At 36.1% G+C, this 26,214-nt stretch overlaps 1 protein-coding gene across 1 annotated transcript; it reads right to left on the reverse strand.

Moving 5' to 3' along the window:
• Window positions 1-943: 943 nt before the first annotated feature.
• Window positions 944-20,565, reverse strand: LOC110712030 (histone-lysine N-methyltransferase ATXR3-like). The gene is made up of 20 exons (XM_021890456.1): window positions 20,357-20,565; window positions 17,869-20,165; window positions 16,664-16,720; window positions 14,778-15,968; window positions 13,070-13,467; window positions 12,424-12,975; window positions 12,218-12,318; window positions 10,496-11,519; window positions 10,325-10,396; window positions 7,838-7,948; window positions 7,629-7,729; window positions 5,961-6,060; window positions 5,749-5,844; window positions 3,940-4,107; window positions 3,722-3,847; window positions 3,476-3,529; window positions 2,875-3,125; window positions 2,693-2,801; window positions 2,293-2,592; window positions 944-1,526 (listed from the first exon to the last, which is right to left on the reverse strand). The coding sequence occupies exons 2-20, from the start codon at window positions 20,045-20,047 to the stop codon at window positions 1,350-1,352; spliced, it is 7,167 nt and encodes a 2,388-aa protein (XP_021746148.1). The 5' UTR covers window positions 20,048-20,165; window positions 20,357-20,565; the 3' UTR covers window positions 944-1,349.
• Window positions 20,566-26,214: the final 5,649 nt, after the last annotated feature.

The raw sequence follows: 26,214 nt of genomic DNA on the forward strand, positions 1-26,214 counted from the left end.
ATTTTGGTTTAGTGAAGAACCGCTAACGGTAATAGCGGTTCTATTGTATTAAATCGCTTTCACCGTTAGCGGTTCTTCTAATTAAAATGTATCACATTTATAATTTTTTTTCCACTTCCTTAATTAGAAAAACCGCTACGGTGATGACAGTTTATACAATAAAACCGCTAAGCGCTAACGGTAATAGAAGAATCGCTATCATACTTTTAAATTTTTTCCACTTCCTTAATTAGAAGAACCGTTAAGCGTTAATGGTAATAGCAGTTCTATACAATAAAACCGCTATCACCGTTAGCGATTCTTCACTCAACCAGAATTAAAAAAAAAATAACGAAACTACCACCAAGCTTACGTAGACAATATGGTGGGAACTAGTTTTAAAACCCACACAAATAGGGAATTATTCTATTTTTAAGCAACTGTGAGGGAAATCGTCCTACAAAACTTGCAAGAATATAAAGTATGATAAATCATGCATAATTCTTCTATTATCCAGAATAATGTCTTTACATGTAGAGTTATCATTGTGTTTATCTTAAATTTCTAACATGCGAATCCGCAATTTTTATTGGCTCATCCACTTTTTTTATCCTCAAATTTGTGCTTGGTACATTCAAAATTTCTAGAATTTGTTATATACACTCAAGTGTATCGTACACCCAGCTAACCCAAGGTTAAATTTTACTCTTCATTTGATGATTAAATGAAAAACAATCATTAAAATAAGATCAAAATACTCATGGGTGTACGGTACACCCAAGTGTATAAAACAATACGTCCACACGTTTTTTTTTTTTTTTTTTTTTTTTTTTTCACGTTCACAAGATTTGCCAGGCTCAAGCACCTCCATCTTTTTTTTCTTTTTTGAATCAACAAATATATATATATATATGCACACTATAAAATTACATAACACTTACAAAAATGTTACACCTTCCAAACCTTGAGCACGTGGAAAGAAATTTATATAGGAGAATCAAACGCTTAAAATATTCAACGCGATGCCACTACCACACTAGTATTACTAATAAAAAGGAAAAGAAAGAGCTACACGATGAACTGCTATAGAAAAATTGGCTGGCTAATTTAATTTTCTATTAACTAAAATTAATCGTTTGAATTAAACTAAGCTTAGAACATTAAGAACAAGAGAGGAAAATTTTTCTATGACCTAATGTGACTTACAAATTACACAAGCAAAATGGAGGAAAAAGACTGTACACAAGAATGAAGATGATGAGGCGGGTAGCTACCACTGACCACTTGAGGGAGAGGAATCCCCGAACTAATAATTGGACCCCTTTCAAGCAAATAAGTGTGTTAAATTAGTACCGTCAACTGGTCGAAGGTCATCGATCCCACATGGCTTGGAATATGGCGGGTCTATTCTTCAACCAAATCACCATTTCCCGCTCCAGTGGAGAATTATTCAATACGGCATCTAACATAGGACTACCAAAAAATTTTGAGGAACTCTCGAATGACCATATCCTATCCAAAGGCCATGGCTTCTGAGGCTGTTTTTCCTGATTAACAAATATATAAGACGAGTTAAGACAGGTCAAAAGACAAAAACCTTTCCAACACAAAGATATAATCCAAGAATGCCTTTCAGGTATACAGCAGCAAAATCAAAATACACTAGGCCTCGCTATAAAAAGAATGCAGCAACTAGCAGGCTTCTGCAGACTTTTAATCGGCTCAGATACTAAATGTATATAATATAGGTGAGCTGCCTGAGAGCACAAAACAAGTATGATACAACCAAATTTAACCAGATCCCTGACATCCAATTCTATCTCACTATTTACCATTTACCAAGCTAAGAGAGTTGAGGGGTAGCTCAAGCGGTTAAAACTTCCCACTTGGGATCAATCTTCATCACTACTAAAGAAATAGATAAATAAATAATTTACCAAGCTAAGCTTGGTCTAGTGGGAAAGATTGTACCTTTCAACCTTGAGATTGGGAGTTCAATCCCCACTAGAGACACTTTGAGGGTGAGGATCCTTACCCTTCCCCCTCACTCTCAAAGTGTCTTGACCCGCAAATATCGGACCAAAAAAACCGTGAGGATTGAGGTTCGGTTAGGGTCCTAACCTTAAAAAAAGTAAAGAAAAAAAAAACTGTCTCACTATTCATTTAATGATAAAAATGGAGAACATCCACAAACTATATTTGACCCACACATAAACCAAACACCACCACCACTCAAACACTTGAGCAAGGAAATTTAAATAACATTTCGACGACACCAACGAATTTTGTAGTTTAAAGAACAAACATACTCACCATTCGACGAAGCATAAATCTTACAGTCCTTGGACCATAAATACGCTGCCTTGATGGCTTTTGAGCCTTGGCATAAAAAGAACCAATATCAGGCAATGACAAGCAGCCCCTGCTTGCTCGTACTAACACACGATCTGGGTCAGTGTTAGCCTGATTGTGCCAATAAATCAACTGTCCTAAACAGTAGTTTTCACCGTAAGTCTTGCAATATTCAACCACCCCAGACAGTTTTGTAGCACACTTAGGTCCAAGATCAAGAGGGCTGATGGAAACAGGAGATGAAGTTACAGACTTGTATTCCTGCAGAAGTAATATGATAATGAATTAAGAAGAAAATTCAAGAAATTGATGCTCCAGAAGGTTTGAAACAGCTTTTATAGTAGGAAAAATGTAAACTCACCCTAATTTTGTAGAAACATTTTGTGTAAGCATATATGTGGATCAAATCAGCAGCTGCATCATGTCGACTTTTATATGTACAAGGAAGATTGCGAACCTCATCCCTCAACCTTAGGAAAGATATTATTAAGAGAAAATGTAGTAGAATAAAGATTCAGAAGCATATATAGTTGTGATTCTTACCATAATAAAGATTTCCTTAGGTCTTTTTCAAGATTCCCGGAGCTTGATGGAGTATGAGCACGGATATTTGATTTAAGGTCCAGTAGTATGCGATCATCAATTATATGTGGAGCGATGCACTCAAGAAGTTGATTAACAAGTGAACCTTCTCCACTCCACAAGACAGACACCATCTCTTCAGGACTAAGCTTCTGCAAAGGAGGAGGAGCTTCCTTTGGGTTTCCAAATACACATCTTAGGACATACCTAACCTGGAAGTATATAAGCTAGCAGATTAGTAGATAGACAACAAAATACAAAGAAATCCAGCCCTAAACAATGATAATGTGCTTCAGACAACTTCTTGAAACTTATAGTTTAGGAGGAGTATGAGTCAAGTAGATGTAAAAGCCTAAATATGTCTTTTAAATTATAAGCACAAAACTAATGGTGCATAATTAGGGTTTTATGATTTATGTAAAAAAATGACATGTAACTTTACAAAGTAAGCCAATAATCACCTACCCTCCAATCAGTACTGATTGCCACAACATATGAAATAATGAAAGAAATTTTATGGAAAAAAAAAAAAAAAAACAGTTGAGAAGACTATGGTGCATACCTTATCCAATGTCAGAGCCAAATTTTGGAGTCTCTGGTTGTAAACTCCTTCCGCCTATCCATTCAAATATAAAAATAAACAAGCAACCAAGATTAATTTGTAGCTGCAAACAGCTAAGTCCTTTGATGCTATCACGTAATATAGACACAAATGAAATTCGAACAGGCTAATAGATGACTTGAAGCAGAAAGACAGATGCTGGGAGAAACTGTTAATCTTCAGTGTATTGTGCAAAAAAAGGCTAACCTGGACTTCAGCATCACTCTTCTCCATCTCTAGAGATATTTCTTGACAATACTTCTTCTTTTCTTCCAAATTATGCCTCAAGATTTCTGCAGGAAGCTTTGTTCTTTCAAAATTTATGAAACGTACCTACAACCAAACCCATCATTAGACGATTGTGAAAACAGACAGCCAATAAACTTATCTGGCAACAAAAAAATAACGAATAAGAATATACATACCAGCCGAGCTGAATAAGCAACCAGCCAATCAGGCAAACCGCCCAACAAACAACTTCCGAGACCAGCCCTTCCTAAATCAATATAATCCTCCTCAGATACCCAATTCAATTCGCATGCCTCCAGGAGCAAACGGTGCTTATCCAATAGTCCATGCCACTCCTTCAGCACCTGATAAAACAGTAAGAAAAAAAACACATGATCAACAACAGCTCCTGGAATGAGGTCGTGCAACAAGGTAAGAGATACTCGTGCTTGACCTCGTTGACTTATGATGTCAGATTTTAGAATAATATCTATTAAACAACAAAAGGATTATTGATTTAGAATTACTAATAAAAGCTAAAAAACAAAATATAAAAGGTATGTCATTAAATTTCCTAATCACGTAAGGCTATTATTAGGAAACAATATTTGGTTTTGTTATTATCATATATTTAATTTGCTAACTAAAATTGCATGTAACATACATATTTAAACACTGGCCAACCCACAACTTTGACCATTAAAATATTTAGTCATTAAAGCAATAATATAAAAACTGACATTTGAAAAATATGGCATCGAGATGTTCTAACAATATCCCATCTAACTATGTTTTTTCTTATGTATAATCAGTTAATCACTAACATCTAGTCAAGTAAAATCTGGGAAAAGTGCAAAAGGTCAAAAATTGGTAAGATAAAAAACAAAAACGTAGGGAGTATATATAATGGTACAAGTAAAAATATGTTCAGCTAGAATTGACACCAATTTTATTTTTTAAATGACTCATTTCAATTTATTTAAAAAGTCAAAAAATCCCTGCGTAGCACGGGATCAAAAACTAGTAATCTTTTAGCTCCAAATTAGTGTGTTCACTCATCATGGTGCATAGTCTTAGTAAAATAGTTGATGTTTAAAAAATGAATAGGTGGATGTGATAGGGGATAGTGATTATATATTTTAAATTGAATGAGATATGGTGAGACACTAACTTCTGTTAGAGGGAAAGAGAGGTAATAAAAAAAGAGAAGGGGAAAAAAAAGGAAAAAGAAAGAAAAAATGAGTCATTCCAATTTAAGAAACGGGAAAACTAAATTGGAAAGGATGGAAAATGAAATTAAGCAAACAAAACAAGGGGGTATACTTAATTGATTGGAATAAGTATACTCCCTCCGTGTTTTAATAAGTGTTACAGTTTGACTTTTTTCACTATTCACATAATGGTTTTGACTTGATTAATTTACTAATTTATAAAAAAACAAATGTTATTGTATAATACATCATTAGATTTGTTATAATGTATACTTTCATAATATCAATTTTCCTATAATTTTACTTATTTATGATTAGATAAATTAATGGTCAAAGGTGTATCTCAACATGCGTGTTTGGTCAAACTGTAACACTTATTAAAACACGGAGGGAGTATGACACATGAATTTTATTTTATGGTATAAAAATTACAAAATCTAAAAAGTGAACTCTAAAAATATAATTGGACTAAAAGTGCTATACAACTATCTCATATGAGAAGTAATGTTGTAGTCCATAGTTGATATCAATTACAATAATTTCTCATCAATAGTAATTACAACAGTGTTTGGTGTCAAACACAATTTTTTTTTTTTAACAATAGTTACTTACTTCCCCCAATTATTTTTCTGATACAGTAATCTCAGAGACTGCATATAATCCTCTTGGAAAATTTATGACAGTCTGCCAATACATATACTACGTATGATACATTTAAACATTGCAAAAATGCACATGACAGTGACCAAAAATCTGTACAACTATTTTCATTATGAATAATTTAAATCGATATACCTTCTGATAAGCCCCTTCGCCTGTTAAATTCAAATAGCTTCCACGGCAGACTTGATTACCACACAAACAAACAGAGGCTTCATATTCTTCCTTACTCTGCAATAAATATCAAGGCCATCTATAAGTAAGCAATTGACGTTGAAGTCTTAGTTAAAATTCAAGAAATAAAAAAGGGAGTGGTGACGCTAAATGAAAAAGACAAAGGTACATACCTCAGTAACTGAATTATAGTCAAAGGTAATTTCCTCCTCAAATCCAATTGGGCGAACAGAGTAGACTCCAATTTGATACTGACCACTTACAGCTGTAACTCTGCATTTACAAAATCAGATAGTTAAAAGTATGGTCATTGGTCAAGCACTATATGATTGTTCATACCAATACCAAAAAACAAGGTACGGAAAAAGATAAATTCATATTGTAGGGTGGTAAATAAGAATATAATAGAACATAGCTTCACACAAAAACAAAGAACTTTTTGCGATCTCTATAATTTTTGAGAAATTCAGAGTGAAGATATTCCTGATTTTATGTAGAGGCTTCTTCTGTCTTATTATTAATGCAACGACCTTTTTTTTTATGATAACAAGCTGCGGGGCTCTTTGGCCTCTTTCATGAGCATATATATTATCATTCTTTCCCACTTTTAACATTATCCCTATTAATATGAGGTTCACAAATAATTAAATTTTCCATGTGAAACGCTACAAATACACTTTTCAACCACTACAGGCCACAAATTATTCTTAAACAATTTTCAACTCAACAACACCTACTACCATACAGACACCAATGCTTCCAAAGTTCCAATCACTACAAGCCTCCCTTCCACAAAAACTAGCAACCTCTATCCATAGAAAAAAATTGCGGATGCGGTTGCGATCGCGGTAACGGTCGCGTTGTCGCGGTGACAGCTTGTAACGGACAAATATAACGGATCACAGCAAGCCCGATGTGAATTTTTCGAATAAATTCACATTAATGGATTAAATGGTGTTTATAGTCTTTAAGTTAAAAATGTATTCTTTGAACATAAATCAACCATATTTATCAAAATAAAAGCAAGTAACATATTTGGTGAATAAAAATTACTAATATCATGTTTTGTGGACTATATAATCAATTTCTAAGTTATTAAACGGATGTAACGGGTAAAAAATGTTTCGACGCGGCAAGTCACCGTTACAGAATGGATTACACTGGGTGAAAGATGTGATTTTTGTCCCGGCGTTATATCACGGGATTTTGCGGAACGACAAATCAAAAATCCGTTACATAACGACCGTTATACAACGGAACGGCCGAGTTTTAATTCCATGCCTCTATCACATCCTTCCCAAATACCAAAACTTCTTCCCTTTTCCAAGGTTAATTTATCGTCAAAATAGAACAGCTCAAATCTCTCCACATCAGCAACCACTACCCTTTCAATTCTTGTCATATGCTCCTACAGGAACACCACATATTACATAGTCACTGAAAGCCCCCTTAGTTGGTAATGTCAACTAGGTCTAGTAGCTCACAAGAGCTACAGGCACCATCAACAGAGAGCAAACTGATCTCCATAAAGTGATTTATATCCTTTGTGGGAAAACGTTAAGGTTCAATCTTCTGAAGGCAGCAAGATTGCAAAGTTCAAATAATGGTTATTAATACAAGGTACAAGTTAGCTTGGAGACATTTAACAAATATATTAGACACAAGTGAGTAGAAAAAGAATACCTAGTCAAGCACCAAGTTGGAGATAAACTAACAAATATATTCAACACAAGTGAGTTGAAAAGGAATGCCTAGGCAAGCAAGGGCATTTTATCCTTCTTTTTTTTACAAAAAGAAATCTCTAAGGGGCTAAATGCACGGAAGAAGTAGAAAATACTCACTTTGCCTCACAATTAGGTCGACACGAATGACAAATTCGACTTGCATAATTTGCCTTATGCATAGCATCAACAACGAGTATATCATAGCCATCAGCATCACCCTGCCAAAGTGAATTTACAGTTAGCAATATAATGAAGACCCTGTTAAAATCACAAAACAAAAGGGTGGAAAAGGGTTCTCAATTAAATAATCCAAACTAAGGAAAAACCTTGGGCCTCTCGAGATATATGTTGTAGAATTCAGGTGCAGGTTCTTTACTATTCTTCTGCAGAGAACGGATTCCATCCTGTTTCTCAAACCACTTCCAAGCAGGGTAAACCTACAAGTGTTCCAAATCACACAATTCAGAGTGGAAATTTAAACAAGTAAATCTACAATCTAAGATGAATATGCTGAAGTATACACATACGAAGTATATGAAAGCCAAAACATAATAAAGACCACCAAGCCCATATCAAGTAAAGGAAACAAAAATAATCAGATCATCTATAGTCTCTATCATCAGTCCAATTTACAGGTTGCCCAACATAAGAGATGAAAGATCAAAGTAAAAAATAGAGTATTCTTTTCATGAAATTTTTAACATCAAGAGGAATTCCCAATATCCTTATCAATATCCGATACTAGAACCTAGATCGATGTCAAGCTGTATCCATCCGGGAAAGGTGGGCAAAATGATGTGTCCACCTTACATTGTTACTTTTCAACTAGGTTGCACGGAAATGGATACGGGGACAAAAACGGGTACAGATACGGGGACGGGATACGGGAAAATCAAAATTTCAAAAAACGGGTACGGCAAAAATTAATTTAGTAAAACATATATACGTAAAACGTTTCAAAAAAAATTAAAAAAAAAAAATCATACAAAACAAATGAAAAGAAAGACCACTTAATGTAATGTTTTAATCGCATAATAACATGATACTTAGATAAATATAACCATTTAAAACGAAAAAAGAAAAGAAAAAAATTAAAACAAAGCACAAATTAAACGACAAACCTACTGAATTATTGAGGGCCCTGACTGAGGCTATGTCCAGTAAATTGAAAGTAAAAGATAATATCAAATCATCACATAAGCATTAAAACGAAAAAACATAACTAAAAAAAATGAGAAGTAGAACTGTAGTCTGTAGAAATAGAAGTAGAAGGGATCGCAGGTGGTCACTGGTATCGGGGTGGATCGCAGGTGGTTGCCGGCAAGGAATCCAAGGAATCTTGGCTTATCAATTTCTTGGGTTTTTGAAAAATCAACCGGATGTAAGAAAATTTGGGTTTTTTTTAAAAAAAAATGGGTTGGTCTTGTATTGGGGACGTCAAAATGGAAGAGGATCCGTCCCTGAAACGTTTCCGGAGCTCCTCCCAGCCATCCCCAAAATAGCTTCCTGTACCACCTTTCGAGGGTACGCCATAGGGACGTATCTGGGCCGTACCCATCCCCGGTACGGGAAACGGCTACCCTTTGGCGTACCCGTGCATCCTTGCTTTTCAAAACATGGGTAGAACTGCAGCAGATTTTAAGAGGAGATGGTTGGTTCACTTGCTAGTTGTTAGTTCTACTCCTATTTGCAAAAGTCTAAAGAAGCTTCTCCCTTCCCTTTAGCCTTTCTTTATTTGGTGAAATACGACCCTGAAGATAAGTCAAGCCCTCGCCACCAATGATAAAAGATTTAATAGTTGTATATATTCTGGGTTTTTTTTATGCAAACAGTATTAGAATGCAATGAACCATCTTTCATTTGCACTATGAAATGGGTATATACATCACTGGATCAAATTATTTTTGAGATATACAGGTTATCATAATAAGAGGAGAAAGGTTCTTTGATAATCTATAGTTCAACATGCATAGCTACTTCAAATTTAATGCCTAAAACAAATAACATGTTTTTTCCTAAGTAATATAAAAGGTGAAATGGGTATAATTCTCTTAAAGTAAAGTTAACAGGGTGCTAGTGTCAATTGTGTGCATGTTTCCTCTCCTTTACCCAGAGCTAAAACATGAATTCATGATGGTAAAATACATGAGCAGGATGCTAGATTCTGCTTATCTCTCGTGGTGAACAAATGGACACCCTTAACCTTTCAGAAGTTGATGCGTGCTTCATTTCAATCTATTAAATAAAAAACATCCCCTAGTCTTAAAATTAAAGCTTAAAGGCAAGAGGAAGAGAAAGTAAATGAAAAAAATATCAAATTTAGCCATAAAAAAAACAGTTTTTCTGAAAAATAACATTAGCAATTTGTTTGGATTGAAGGAAATGGAGGGAAAGGAAGGGAAGGGAAATGAAGGGATGAACTATCTTTCATTTGGATGAAAAATGAGGGAGGAAAGGGATTAGAGGGAAGAGAAATGGAGGGATTAAATTGTGAGAAATTGATCTCTCCAACAATAGAGAGATTTGGAAGGAAAACTCATCTTTCTTCCCTCCCCTCCCTTTCTCTTCCCTCCCCTTTACATCCCTCCCCTTCTTTTCTTTCCCATTTCTTTATCCAAACACACCGTAGAAGCCACACTACAGCAGAACGCAGGGCATATATGACTGATGTGTGACATGGATAGTTCTTCTACCAGTTAATTAATCCATTTCTAGAGTGATTGCACAAGGAGCACGAAAAGACTCAATGAATGTATTCCAATGATCATGGTTTCTCAGGCAAAATTTGGAATTGGCAAAAATGAAAAACATACCTCTCCCAAAAATTCAACAACAAAATCGTCTTTAGTGAAACCACCTTGTTTGTCGCAGACTACACCAAGCCCCTGAACAAAGATTATAGAACAAGAAAAAAATTTCCACATATAAGGAGCCAGTAACGAAAGGAAATAATAGTTGAAGCAAATAGAAACTCTAGAAAGTACCTTTCTATAAGCAACATAATTGTCGTCAGGCCGTCCATCAATGGCTTGTAAAAGAGCCTCACAAAGTTTCAGAGTGCTCGTATTATTATCTTGCTTAGCTGTTCCAAGAATTTCCACTATGACAGGTCTCAAAGGATAAGTCATGGGTGTATTTCCACTGCCTGTGTATTGTCTAACTTGTTTATTCAATACCCGAAGGATCACATCTTCAATAAAAACATGCTTTTCTGTAAGAGACCAATCCACATTTTCAGACATTGAATCAAGAAGAAGATTGTGTGTATAAGGATCAATTCCATACACCTCCTGTTCTATAACCTCCTGTCCAAGCTCTTTCCGTGGTTTATATTGTTTAACTTCAGGAATTTCCATATCCACCAATTCAGAACCATTTTTCTGAGCTTTCACTTTATCCTCGTAATTTTCAGGCAATGAAACCTTCATCTTTCGTTGCACTTCAGCCTCATCAGCTACAATAACATATTGTTCAATAACTTCATATTTCCGAGTCACTGGAGGCACAAGACTGGCCTTGGTCATACGAGCACCCCATTCACGATCCTCAGGGGTTAAATCAAAAGCATCATCTTCATTGAAATATTCCTCTTTTGACTCAAAAGTAACACCTGAACGTACATCTGAATCACTCTCTGTGTCCGAGGCACTTCCAGTATTACTTCCATCATCTGAAGATGACACAAACTCATCAGATGATTCACCATCCATGTCTGCTTTCTTATACGTTCTTGAAAGATTCTTTCTAATCTCCCGGTCAGAAGAACACTCCAAATAATCAAAATCCCCATTGACTGATGATGAGCCATTGGCCCTGCTTGTATATTTTCTCTCTGTGGGTGTTTTAGACTTTCTGTGACCAGAGGGACCACTGGTTTCATCCCTCAGTTTTTTCATCATCTCATCTCTATTAATAGCTGATTTAAAGCTTTCATCAAGACGTGTTCCAAGTTTAATAAACAGATGTATAACACTCTCCATATCACCTGCTTCACCTCGTTTTTGTAATCTGTATATGCATAGCTTGTTATAGTAGTGATAACATGATAATTAAGGCCAAATGATAAAGAAAAATAAATAAAAAAATAAAATTAAAAAAACCAGACAAACAAAAGCAACAGTGTATAATTGTATATTTAAAATAATTTTGCCATTGTAAATAATGCAACTATGATATTCATCAAACTTCATGAGACATAACTATAGGGCCTTATGAGGCAGATCATATTTTCAAAGTATGAGGCCGAAAGAGGGAGGTAACGTATGACATAAAAGCTCAAAACAGGGAATGTAGTTGACAATACACAAACTGACATTGAGAAACGGGCGCGATACAAAAAAGTAACCCATGACAAATTTTTAAAAAACAGTAACAGGTTTACAAACTCTGCACAGAAAAGAAAGAAATAAACAAAGATGATTGAGCAGAAAATCTAATGTCAAATTCCTGTGGCACTACACATGGTTCTTCTGGCACAGGAGAGCATCCATCACAATTTTATAGAGCAGAAAATCTAATGTTAAACTCCTGTGGCTCTACACATGGATCTTCTGGCACAGGAGATCATCCATCACAATTTTACTAACTTTATCCAGCTAAATTGAGTCATGGTTGATTGTTTAATGGTTACACTTGAGGTTCACAAATATGAAAATCTAACATAAGAACCTGGGTGGAAGAATATATGAGAGAGAGAGAGAGAGTACTTTATTGCATCCTTGCACATTTTAGTGATATCTTGTTTAGCAGAGCTCAAGCCGCGATTAGCATAATATCCATTCTGAATTTTGTTCTGAATTTCTGCAACCTACAAAAAAAATAAACAAATAAAAAGACAAATGAGTTACTAAATAACACCGGATAGAAGGAGGGAAAAAAGGACTACAATAGCTAGAAACAGCTGATAATTAACCTTCTCCACAAAATAGTCAGATGTGTTCCCCTTCATAATATCCTTTAAGCTAAGCACAAGGAATTCCTCCATTTTTCTGTACCCATTTCCAGCCTTCTTCATAGCCAAATGCTTCATACGGGCATCACGGGCTAGGACAGATGCAGATTTCCGAGCATCAAGCAGTTTTGTACGCTTATATAGATTCTGCCTGAATGCCTGATTAGCTGCACCTCTTTTTTCCACCATATCAAAGTAATCTTTTAGCCCACTGGACTCATCCATATAACTCCCATGACCCAATTTAGAAACTGATGAAGATTGTTCGGGCATCTGTTTTAAACTCCTTATCTTTGAATATGACTCTTCAAAACCAATGCCTTGTGAACTCCACTCTCTAACCCAGTTTACATGGGGGTATTTGAATATTAACTCCTCAAACTGGCTGCAACCTCTTATATCAACAGAGGATATACAAGAAAATGACTGAAGAATCTCCTCAAGCACAGCTGAAGTAACATTGGTACAACCATCTAAAACTAACACCTTGATCATTTGCTTATTATATCCACTCTGCATGGGGATTAACAAAAAAACATATATTTAAGATTATAAAGAGGTCCCACAATAATCACAAAAAATTTAAAATAACATACCCAAAACTCACCATGACACTCCCAATAATGGAGTCACTGCAGTTGGAGCCCATAGTTGACAAATCGACCCTTACACTCACATTTTTGTAGAAACCAACAGCAGCTCTCCAGTGCTTGCAAGTTGTGCCAGCAAACATTAGGGATTTGATATCAGTTCTAAGAAAATGAAAAATGCGTGCCAAAATATGACCGTCCAGTAGACCCCAGCTCCCCACCTCATTCTTAGAACACACACCCTCTTCTTTGCAAAAAGTAACACTGCCACATAAGTCCTCAAATGAGGGCTCCCTATAAGAGAAACGTGATAAGCCTTTGGCCACTTCATAATTTTCATCATCTCCATCAATAAGTGTCCGGCATCTTTTTTTACCATGCATGTCTTCCTCAAAAAGCATAGATACTTCATTCTCTGTATAAAAGCAAAACCAAAAACCAAAGAAACAATAGTTATATAGAGACATGTTGAATTATTTCAAATGGAAAAATTTAGGGCTTGATATAATATACAAACTACTTTGATTCACTTTTAATACAGAAAGACAACTATTTTAAGACATATTCTCTTATGCCTTCTGCAATTTGAATATTTACACCAAAAAGAAAAGAAAAGAAAAGGAGATAACTGGAACTGGAAGAAGCCCCGAAAAAAAAGTCCAGAAGAATTAAGGATATGATAAAGTTCTAATCAAATTTACTCTCTCTGTCCGGAAACAATAGACACAGTGGACCAATCCACACACACTCCCCATTGCTCAATCTTAGTAAAGGTATGGGTAGGCCAATCACAAAGTATTACTATTTTTGGAAAGGTGACAACTTGTCTAGACATCCTAAAGCAGTTTATGCGACAAGGTGACTAATTTCTCTACAGAAGAAGTGTATCATACTAAAAGTTCTTTGGATACTTGTACATGAGTTTTAAAATTATTTTGAAAATATTTAGTAAAAGAGAAAAGATTGTGAATTGAAACAAATAAGCAAACATAAACATATATTCTTATTTAAATATGTTAAATATAAAATAAACTTGCTAGCAGACAAGCTCTAGTTCTCTTAGTCTCTTTCATCCAGCCCCTACTCCTTCTGAATCACTGGGTCGGCCTATCTAACAACAGTTCCTAAGATAGCTGGGAGTAGATATGGATGGGTTTTAGATTATACTAAGGGTCAAACAATGTTTTCATATGGAGATATTTTTGTTCTTCTGGGTTAAAGGTATTGTTAAGACTTAAGAATGAAGGTACTAAGTTTCAAGCAACTTCTTGAATTTTCAGGTACCATAAACTAAGAAGCACAATGAAAGCCGTCTGAAGGCAAACTACAGAGTTAATTCAGTAGTGGACATATATGGATTTACTTCTCTGAACTGCCATTAAAATCAAATAAACTCTTAATCATATAGTTATCTTAAATTAATGAAATTTAATGTTCTCCATGCATCCTATCTAATGGGACTTAATCCACAAGCTTAGAAAGGCCATTCATTAAGCCAATATTTAACATTTGACACCAATATTCCTTATTTCACCTTTTCTCGGAAAATTTACACATGTAATACTGGCAAACATGACTTATAAGTATGTCAACCCAAAGGATGAAAAATAGACCAAGTAGCAATACTTTAAAGTTTCACCTGAACTTGCACCAAAAACAGAGTACCACATTACTGCAAGCAATATCAAATAAGAGCAACTAGAAATTATGTATAGGAAAACATACCCATGGGAGATTTTTGAAGATAAAGAGAACTTCTATGCTTCTCTGTTTCCTTCCTTGGCTGTCTAATATTAATCCATGGATCTAAGACCTCATTGATAGCAGCAGCAAACTCACGACTCTTATAAGATTTCATGACTAATTCATGAAGCTTCCCTAGTGTATAACCAATAAAGTGGGGATGCAAGCTATGGAATGAATTAGAAAGTGAACAGCTATCACCATGCACAGCAGGTGCTACAGAAGATACACCAACAGGAACAATACTATCTCCAACGAGTTGGTTCATATTTTCTGAGGCCTTGATTACAGAAATAACTGGAACCCAAACTTTGTCAAGTTTACGAAACACACTGCTTCGCTTCTTCAAAAAACCTTCATTCACCAACTTAAGCAGTACTGAGCATGAAAATGGTCCATGTTCATGCCCGGTGCCATCAAGGTAATACCAGTCACCTAAGTGCAACTGTAAGTCATTTGCAGTGCAAACTCGGTCTTTCGGTTTATTGACAATACTAGATTCCCACGATCCTCCAGAACTTTGCTCCTTAGAGCTTTTGAAATGAAAAGCTTCTTCTTCAGGAGATTGCTTAACATCAGTGGATAAAGAGTAATGCTTAATTCCCTTTGAAGAGTACTTGTCCTTCCCCCTTGGTTTCAACCGAGAGTCAGAAACAAATGAACCATGATCTTTAACAACACATGCATTGATTCTAATCACCGGCATCATACTTCCTTTTACCCCTCTTACAGCAGCAGGTTTTGCTTGAACGGACTTGTTGATTGCACTAGAATCACTCCTCTCATCAGGCCAGGAAAATGCCCAGGAGGGAAGATCAAGCTTCCTGCTTTGACAAGGGTAGTACAAGTCATCTTTTCTCTGCCATCGTGGGTCCTCATAACCAGATTTTGGCATCTGACAAAGAGGGAAACCATCATTCAACACAACCTTTTTCCTAAAATATTTGTCTTGAATGGCATCTTCACTTCTTTGCCAGTCCCCGCCTTTACATGACCATCGACCAGAGAACCATTCAGTAAATTCACTCAAGAGGTAAGAGCATTCCTTATCAAGGCTAGCAGTAGAGGTGGATTCAGCAGTGTCCTTTGATGTAGAGTCCGGATGTCTTGATATATCCTCTTCTTGATTCTGCTCCAAAGGGTCCTGACTGCATGAATAATCTTGCATAAAGCCTGTATGTTGGATAGAACATATGATATTAACAAATTGGTCACTTCAACTTTTAAAAATTGCAAGCAAAACTATTTTCTTTATAAGAATTTATGCATTTTCAAGCAACAACGCATACAGAGTTGTGTTTAAAAGCATAAAGCATGAGTAAACAACCCAAGACACTAAAAAAGTTAATCAGCCATCTTAACATAAGTGCATATGAATGAGATTGCTCAAGTGTGACAAAGGGAATAGACCTATAAAAAAAAAAAGGGTTAATATTCCAGATTTCCTAAATGCATATGATATCAAAGAATAAAGAGAGCAAATAAGTTCAGGTCAAGGAAGAGATTAATTACCAGCATTGAAAAAGTTTTGTTTACAGCATCAATTACACTATATTAGGGAGAATCAATTTATGAAGATATATTACTGGCATAAATAGCAGTATAAGCATCATACATTCATTTGATTTGTTAAGATAACATTGAACTATTTGCTTTAGAAATAACAGCTCTACAAGAGGGAGCAGACAGATTGCACTAATCAGAATTTATCCTTTGAGGCTTTGATAGTGAACAAAATTATCTGCAACAACCCCGCTCTAAATATATATGCACAATACAAATGAACTTCATGTAATATGTCAAAGATTCATTGCTAATTAAGAACAATGATGACGAAGACTGACAAATAACTTTGGAAATACACATACCTTCCAAGATACCAAATTTTTCCCATTCTGAATGATCAAATGTCATCTGTAGTACTTCTGCACAAACATTTAGCAGCACTATATCAGGTATCTAGACGAAAAATTTAAGAACAGCAATGATAACAATGATGATGATAGGCTGCGTTGCTAAGGAACCACACTCCTAAATGTTTACAATTAAAAATATAAACCACATTTGTTGGGTCAATTTGCACATAAAAAGCCATCTCAGTCACCTGTCTCTAAAGGTGCCACAGACTGTAACTAATCTTCCTGCTTGTGGTGATTTGCAAATTAAAACCCCTTCATTAATTATTATCTCACTTTCTTATTTATAAAAAATGTATTCATTGTAAGGTCGGTATGGTGTGCAACAAGGGCCAAAAGTGGTTCTTATAGACATCTTACGTGGCAGGACACGAATTGCACAACAAAGATAGTGTCTTGTCAAAAATTACTATAAAAAATTCTAGCTTGAAGAAAGCCTATCTCTTTACAAGGAACTAACAGTTTATACATAAAAACAATACGTGCAAACACTCTATTACGTGAGAACACATCTCATCTAAAGGAAAAATATATATACTTCGTATAAAGATTACTATTCAACCCATATGAATATTGGACAAACACTTAAGAAAAATAATAATAAAAATTACTTTAAAAGCCAACACTCAGCACAATTCAAAGTATACTATAAACATATATTTTATGGTCTATATATAAAACTAAATAGTGACCGGCATTTATGACAAGAATAAGGAAGGTCTTTCTTTTGTACGAGTGCTTATCATTGTTATCAATCAATATGGTTAAATTATTGATATAAAAGTTAAATTCAGCAAGTCACCTATAATTTGGATTAAATGGGACTAATGTATGGCGCAGGTTGTGAAGCAGCAATTGTGGCCAGGTATCAGATGAACAGCAGGCCAAGTCTCTTGAATTTTAGTTGCAGAAGCAAGAAAAAGTAAGGGAGGTCAGGGAAAAATGCAGAGGATGGTACACGACTTTGGAAAAACAGATTTCAAGTTTAATGGAATAAGAAAAATATGACCTTAGATTTATATTATCATTAGTTCAGATTTATCTCACATATAGAGGAGGTTTTCTCACCTGTGATCAAGGTGAAATTGTACAAAAATAGCTTACCTCCAAAAAAGTTCAAAAAGCGATCAAGGTTATACAGTTATACAGAAGCTTACCTCCAACTATCTCGAGTTCCTTTCCGGGTAAAACAGTAACGCCATCTAAAAGAGCCCCAACTCTTTCATCGATGCCAAGATCATCAAGAGGAAGAAGGTCAGATTGACCAGTCCCACAATGAATAGAAGAATCTAAACTCTCCATACCAACCTGATCCACAGAATGCTCAGCATCTCCAACATCAGCCAGCACATTTCCAGGAGCCTCGGGAGGGCTCACCAGCTGTGTGACCGTCTCAGAAAAAATTGTTGTAAAATTAGGAGTTACGACTGGAGAAGCTGCATTTTCAACAGTCACCCACCTGTCACTGTCAGAGTGCTTAACCAGGTGATCTGACACAAGTATTCCTCCTTCTATAAGTGCTTTTAAGTCGCATAATCTAGAAGGACCGCGCTCCTCTCCATAGTGATCAAGGTAATACCATTTCCCTGGGTTCACACTAGCCACACAAGGGACATGTGGAGGTGTGTCACATATATCCATATCTTCTTCCATTGATGGCAATTCTTCAATATTCCCATTGACCAATGAAGGTTGTTCCTTGACATCCAAACAAGGACCTTGATTTTCATCTTTCACATGAGACTCATAGGAAATACCTTGGTCAACTGTTCCATTTGGCTTATCATTCACATTTAAAGGATCTTTAACCGAGATAGTTGAATCTTTATCCTTATGAATTTTCTCAGTAGGCTTTTCACTCTGTACCCTATCACTCAGCTTAGTCTCACTCACTTCACTCCTGCTTGTTTGGCGGTGGTTAAACGGCCTACTGCGTTCAGGTGGGGATCCAGAGTAACTTGAAGACCTTTCCCGGCGATCATGTACCCTAACGCGGTCATTGGGAGACTTTTCAATATAACTGGGGCTTCGATTTCTATTGTCATGGCGATGACCACGATAGCATGGGGATCTTTCATGACGCGCAGGAGTCCTGTCCCTATGATCATGATGTCGGCCTCTCTCATGTGGAGACCTCTCAGAATAACTAGGGCTACGCCTCTGCCTGTCATAAGCCGCTCTTGTAGGTGCAGCATCATAATGGCGCAATGAAAGCCTATCAGAAACAGGCCTTGATGAATTTGAATGTCTAAATGACTTATCAGCAGACTGACGCGAGTAATGCTCTGGATTTGATAACCTTCTGCTTTTCATACTGACATAATCACCATGATCATCATAGGGCTTGCGGTCACTGCTTTCCGAGTCAGTGCCATGCCTCTTCAATCGACCACCTGATGAGTGTTCTCTTCCATGGCCTCTCCCATGACTGTACTCATTCTTATAAGCCACATCATCCATCATTTTTGAGCTCAATTTCGGGTAGCTCCTTTCTTGGCTAACTTCCCACCTCGGATTTCTCTTGACATGGCGATGATTCCCACTTCTACTGAAATCCCTGCTGGGAGAGACATCCTCACCTGAATATCGTACAGAAGACGGGGTCCAGTCATGTTCATATCTTCGTTCTCGATCTCTACTTGAATCATGCCTGCGCCCTTTCAAGTAGCCATAATCGTCCCTAAAAACATCTCCTTTATGCCACCTCTCAGGAATAAATTCTCCCTTCTCGACTTCATCTTTGGACCCTCTCCACGAACTGAATTCCCCCTTCTCGTATTCTCCTTTCCTATACTTCTCCGGAGTTCGATCCCGTCTCTGAACAGAGTCATTCCGGAATCTCCCTGAGCTGAAATCATACCTCTCCGCATCCCCTTTTCGCCACCTGGGCGGAGAAAACTCCCCTTTCTCATATTCATCCCTCCTCCACTTGTCAGTAACAATCTCACCTTTTTCAGTCTCAGTCTTGTGCAACATATCAGGCATAAATTCGCCATTCTCCCCGTCTCTCCGGGGCGATTTCAATGTCCCCAATTCTCCTTCTTCAATCTCGTCTTTCTGCACTTTATCACCCCCAATTTCCCCATTCTCTACTTCCCCACTGCTCTTCACTTTCTCCGGAACCGGCTCGGTCTTCCCCGGCTCATCCTTCTTGAAAAACGCATCTCTCTTCAACTTCATCCTCTTAGTAGTAGTCCTCTTAACTGGTTTAGTCTCCAATTTTCCATTACTATTGTTGTTGCTACCGCCACTGCCGCTGCCGCAAAATGTTTCGGAACCCGGAAACTTCTCCATAATTGGCTGCAAAGGCACGCATGCAACACCTCCATCGCCCATGGAACTCCAAAGCTTTCCGCTTGTGTTCTCACAAACCCTAATTCTTCTCTTTTCCAGGACTATTGATGCTCATACTGCAATATCGTTCGTTTTTGATAATCTTCCTCGGCCAAAAACCCTAATTTCCAACCATCAACAACAAAAATCACAAACTGTAAGTCAACAAAATCCACAAAAACAATCCCAATGTAGGGTTTCAAAACGCCCAATCAAAAACAATCAGCTCCAAATCAAAAAGTGAAGTCAAGAAAATCAAAACCCTAAAATCCCCAAATCTGGGAATCTGAATTGAAAAACCACAAAACTTACAGATGATTACAGATCAAATTGTGCGAAGAAACAAGAAATTGTTGAATGCGTAGATCGAGAAACGTTTCGTAGGTGAGATTTCGAAAGTCGAAACCCTATTTTTCGCCTGAGAAATCTATTTTCTCTCTCCTCTTCTTCTTCTCTTCGCGCTCTGTTTATGTTTCTGTCTTCTCTCTCTTCTTAGTTTTAGTACTTTTCCGGTCTGGAAAAAAATATAACAAGAAAAATAAAAATAAATAAAAACTTCTTGTAGGTTATTTTTCTCTTTTACCTATTTATGTCTTTTTATTATTAAAAAATACGTATACAAGTAGGGTTGTACCGTATGAATATCGTATGTTAGCGGGACGTGATTAGAGTGGCGGTGTTTCGTTTATTTTCTTCCTGATTGGTGCAAATGACTATTTTGTCTTTGTAGTATGTCTATTACTCCCTCTTGTCCCTTCTTTACATGCTCATTTTTTATTTTTCGTGGAAATTAAAAAACTTAAAGATTCCTTAAAACTCATGATTGGAAAGTACAAATGTGCATGTGGGTTTATAGAGAGAAAAAAAAAAAAAAAAAACAATTAGTAATTATTGAAAAGATAGAGAGAGAGAGAAAGTGTTGGAAAATGATATCAAAAGTACAAAAAAAATAATGATAATTCATTAAAAAGAGGGAATATTGTCAAAAAGTACATTCTTTAAATAGAAATAGACATGTATTTTGAAACCGTCAAAAAGGAAAGTAAGCATGTAGATAAGGGACGGAGGGAGTATAAAATATTACCGTAAAATTTAACACTTTTTTTCTTAACCTTTTCACCACAACACAACATAAATTCTTATATGTGGTTGGCCACACCGTGTGCCCAACCATCACAAGGGTTACTCGTTAGTGTTATGTGGGTTAGTCAATTAGTGTTACTGGAGTTACTTTGTCAGCATTTTAGGGGTTACTCGGTCAGTGTTATAGGGATATTCGGTCAATATTACAAGGGTTACTCAGTCAATATCATAAGGGTTACTTTATTCTTTTACAAGTGGTCACATGAACCGCACACAAGACGCACTGAAACCCCAATCCTTCTATTATATGCACTTTTTTCTTTCACTATCCTCCAAATAACTTCCACTCCTCTAATTTTTTTTTTTTTTTAACTAAACTTCCAAATAACTTCAATTTCCACTTCTACTAATTTTATAAATTTTACTTTATTATAAAATTATTTTTAAAAACCCAAATATTGCAAGGAATCTATATTATAATTGCACTTTTTTTCCTAACTTTTTAGCACAACCATTGAAAACTTCAATTTTAAATTATGGTCATTCATTTTTTTTTCTTTGGATTGGGGTTTCGCTGCCTTAAATGTTTCAACAAAGCCCTACTAACTAAGCAATGTTGGCGCCTACATTCCAACGACAATACTTTACTGCACCAAATTCTCAAAGCTAGATAATATAAGCATTCAGATGTGTTATAAGAGAATATGGTTACGATCTGAGCTTTTCGTGGAGAAGCATTTGGGGTGCTAAGGGCTTATTGAAAGATGGCTTAGTTTGGAGGGTCGGGGATGGTGTGAATGTTAAGGTATGGACTGATGATTGGCTGGTTAGCGAGGGTAGATTTTGAGACCAACTCCAACTGATCAGAGTTATAGTGAGATGAAATTGTGTGAGCTAATGTCAGAGGATCAAATGGATTGGGATGTATCTAAAGTGACTGGGCTTTTCTCTCCTAAGGTACGTGCTACTGATTTGGCTACTCTGATATCGACTAAACGGCTTAAAGATGCAAAATATTGGAGGTTCACCAAGGATGGTACATACTCGGTTAAGTCGGGGTGTTGGTTGCCTAAGCTTGGGTGAAACGACATAGAGGGGCAAGAGATCATAGAGGAGTTGTGGAACTCTGTGTGGCGTACTCGAGGCCCTCCTAAACTGAAGCATTGTCGTCAAGGGAAATATGGCAGTAAAAGAAAGACTTGTTTATCGCCACATTACCTCTGTGACCGAATGTCGATTATGTGGGGAAAGCGAAACTATAATTCATGCTCTTTTTTTTATTACGTTGTAGCTAAAGAAGTATGGCAACATAGAGAGTATAAGGATGACCTTGAGGATGCTTGATTTCAAGCTTTGATGAGAGATGGGTTTGGTTGCCCAAGAAGTATATAATACTGAAATGCCGAGCAGGGGCGGCGGATAGGTGATGCATGTTGAGCGACCGTACAGGGCCTCGTATTTTTGGGGCCCCAAAATTAGATATAAGTATATTCTGAGTGGAATATGTAGCAATAATTTCCTTGGTTCACTGGTAAAGAGGAACAAACATTAAAGGGAGGTCAGGGATTCAAATATCGATTCTACCAATATTTTTTAATTAAAAGTCATACTTTGCCAACTGTATCCCATATTCCCAAGTCCCCTGCTTCTAAAACAGTTAAATGATAACATTTAATTTAATTTTATAATTTTTTTTTTTTAATAAAATTCAACGACCAGGATACAAAAGTCTGGAGATTTTTTATTCATTATTACTCTTTCTAGCTTTATTTTGTGTATTTGCTTCTCTCTCCTCTTTTATTTTACTTTCTTTCTCAATCTCACAGTCAAGTTTTCAGAGAGTTTTTTACACAAAGTTGCACTTCAAATTAATCACAACAAGCAACAATTAATCAACGAGTTTGTAGGTAAATATTGTTTTAAAATATGCTAAAAGAGTTGCACTTTTTAATTGATTGCTAATTTTAATTTATAATATTAAAATTTCGTAATTGAAATTTTTTCAATGGCCCAAGTTTAAGATCTTGCACAGGGCCCCAAAATTCTTTGCCCCGCCCCAGGTGCCGAGTTCAATCGTTGTGTTGATGTGGGCTGCGTCGAGGGGGAAGAACCTTATCGTTTTTCAACGTGAGAACCCGAATGTGGATAGCCTAGCTGTTGGATTCATGAGACTAGTGCATGATTATATAACTCGTATATTGTAAAGGTAATCTTGCCTCCTATTGGTAATGGTCTTTGTGCGAGTGTTGCAAGGTGGATCTGCCCCCCCGTCAAGATAAACTCTAATGTGCATGTTATGGAGGGAAATAGAATGAGACTGGGTGCAGTCATTTGGGATGCTAAGGAAGCTTGGTCGCGGTTGCGGTGAAGCTTGCAAAGTTGGGGGAAGTGATGGCTGCTCATTATGCACTACAACTTGCTGTAAGGTGGAATATACTCGCGTGGTGTTGGAGAGCGATGCAATCAATGTGATCCAAGCTCTAAGTAGGGAAGCAGGTGACATGGCTCTAATTAATTTGGTTTATGATGATATTAAGAAAGATAGCATGTTATGTAATGTTTGTATTTTTCTCATGTCAAAAGATCATGAAATACTGTTGCTCATCTTGTAGCTAGATGGGACACAGGTGTTGCTTCGGAACTTGTTCGTTTAAGTTCATTTCCCCAAAGTATCATAACTTTGGTGGCATTGGATTTGGTTTAATTTTTTTAACAATAATTAATTTAGGACCTGTGCCATGCACGGTAAGTCCAAAACAAATTATACATTAATTATATAGCAACATATATAACAAACAAAATAGGTCTGAAAAAAATAAGAGATATACAATGAAATATCGGAGACTTAGTCAAATTATGAATAGTACAAGACGTAAATATAACATAATTAAATAAAGTAAAAATATAAATATAGTAGAATGGTGAACTAAAGGTAGTTGATCACTAATCGCTTTACAAATTTTTCAATTTATCTAATTTATTTCATAGAGTTTTTAAGCAAGATACACTAAGAGTCCACAACTTGTGATTATGTCAGCAATGTCTAGTCCAATTTCATCATTTACTCCAGCACATATCTCGTCAACAAATCAATTGTCCTATTTACAATCTTCATCAGTCGTCAATCTCTGAATTGAAGCAAATGAACAAATTTAATCATATGATTTTAAGAATAAATTTAATCTCTAGTTTAGCGATGAAGGCATGGTATTATGTTTGTTTTTTTTAAAAAAAAAATACAAAATAATTGTGCATATACTAATGAAGACTCTTATTTCAAGTATACTATAAAATAGCAAAATAAAACTTGATTTTTTTTACTTGTAATTAACATTAGGCTCCTAAAGTACTTCATATAATCTAGCCAAGTAGTTACGAAAATGCAACAAGATGAAAACATTGACAACCAAATGTCTCTAGCAATGCAATAGAAGTTGTAATAAGGTTGAAAATAAGCATTCATTCCTGCAAAGGATGAATACTCAGATTATATACAAGTGATACAACATATACAAAGTATGAAAAATTGGTAATATAAATGTACAAAGTATGAAAAATTGGTAATATAAGAATGGATGTTATAAAGACTAATAAAGATAACAAAAAAAAAACCTAAGGCATTCTTTCAATTCTCATATTAATGAACTTATTTGAAGTGCATCTGTTTATATAATTTGCAGGTCTACATTTTATAACGCATTTGAGATTCCAATTGTCAAATTATCTAAGCAGAAGTTTTTTAAAATCAACTAACGATAGACGCACTCTCACCATTTATCTATCAAATCTCTTGTGTTAAGAGATGCGTGGACATTCCTTTCAAAGCTCTTTTGCTCAGAGACGTGTGGGCATTCCTTTCAAAGCTCTTTTGTTCAGAGACGTGTGGCCATTCCTTTTCAAATCTTTTTGTTCAGAGACGAGTGGACATTTCTTTTAAAGCTCTTGTGTTCAGAGACGCGTAGACATTTCATTCAAAGCTCATATTGTTCAGAGACGAGTGAACACTTCTTCCTAAAGCTCTCTTGTTCAGAGACGCGTGGACATTTCTTTCAAAGCTCTTGTGTTCAGAGACGTGTGGACACTTCATTCAAAGCTCTTGTGTTCAGAGACGTGTGGACATTTCATTCAAAGCTCTTTTGTTCAGAGACGCGTGGACATTTCATTCAAAAGCTCTTGTTCAGAGACGAGTGAACATTTCCTTCAAAAGCTCTTGTTTAGGGACGAGTGAACATTTCTTACAAAGCTCCTTGGTTTAGAGACAAGTGGACATTTCTTCAAAACTCTTTTGTTCAGAGACAAGTGGCCATTTCTTCCAAAGCTCCTTTGTTCAGAAACGCGTGAACACATTGACAACACTCCCTGAGAATGAGGAGGTTGTCAAAATAAAATTGAGTTAACAAGATTTCACCTAGAGACGTGTGCTCGACAAACCCAGATACGCGTTTCTTTCCCCTTAACTCCCTTCTTTGTAGAACTGACGCTTTCTGCAGGTATCGGTGTTAAAAAGGATAATTTAGGATTGCAGAATGTTTAGAATCATTCTCCGTCCATATCGACTTACTTAAACTAGAATTTTTGAAACTTACGCTTCATAAACTCAGTCACAGTGGGGGCTTCTGTAGACACCTAATCGTGTCTCTCCAAAAACCAAACCTAGTGACGAGTACCTTTCACGTTCTGATTTACGAGTTTGGTAAAGAGTTGAAGGATCTCGCAAAGTTCCCTTAGACCTTGACCATATTTCTAACCTTACCTAAAATGTTTTAATCCAAAATTATTCATTTTGTGTCCTTAAACCCAAAATCATTATTTCGTGTCCTCAAAATCATTCATTTCGTGTCCAAGTCATAAAAATGTCCAAACCAGATTATTTTGGTCAATTATCTCAGTCAAATTATTGCTTAGTTGGATAGGATTTGAAAAGAGCTTTCCAACGATATATTATAAGCCCAAATCCGGCTTAAAACGAATAAGTTATGGCCAAAATATTAAACCAAGCCTATGTCCACCTTAGCTACGACCCAATGATTATATGGGGTCCAAATATTTTATTTAGGCCGTATATGATCATATTCCTAATCCTAAAA

The sequence above is a fragment of the Chenopodium quinoa genome, unplaced genomic scaffold, assembly GCF_001683475.1.
Source record: "Chenopodium quinoa cultivar QQ74 unplaced genomic scaffold, ASM168347v1, whole genome shotgun sequence".
NCBI classification, from domain to species: domain Eukaryota; kingdom Viridiplantae; phylum Streptophyta; class Magnoliopsida; order Caryophyllales; family Amaranthaceae; genus Chenopodium; species Chenopodium quinoa.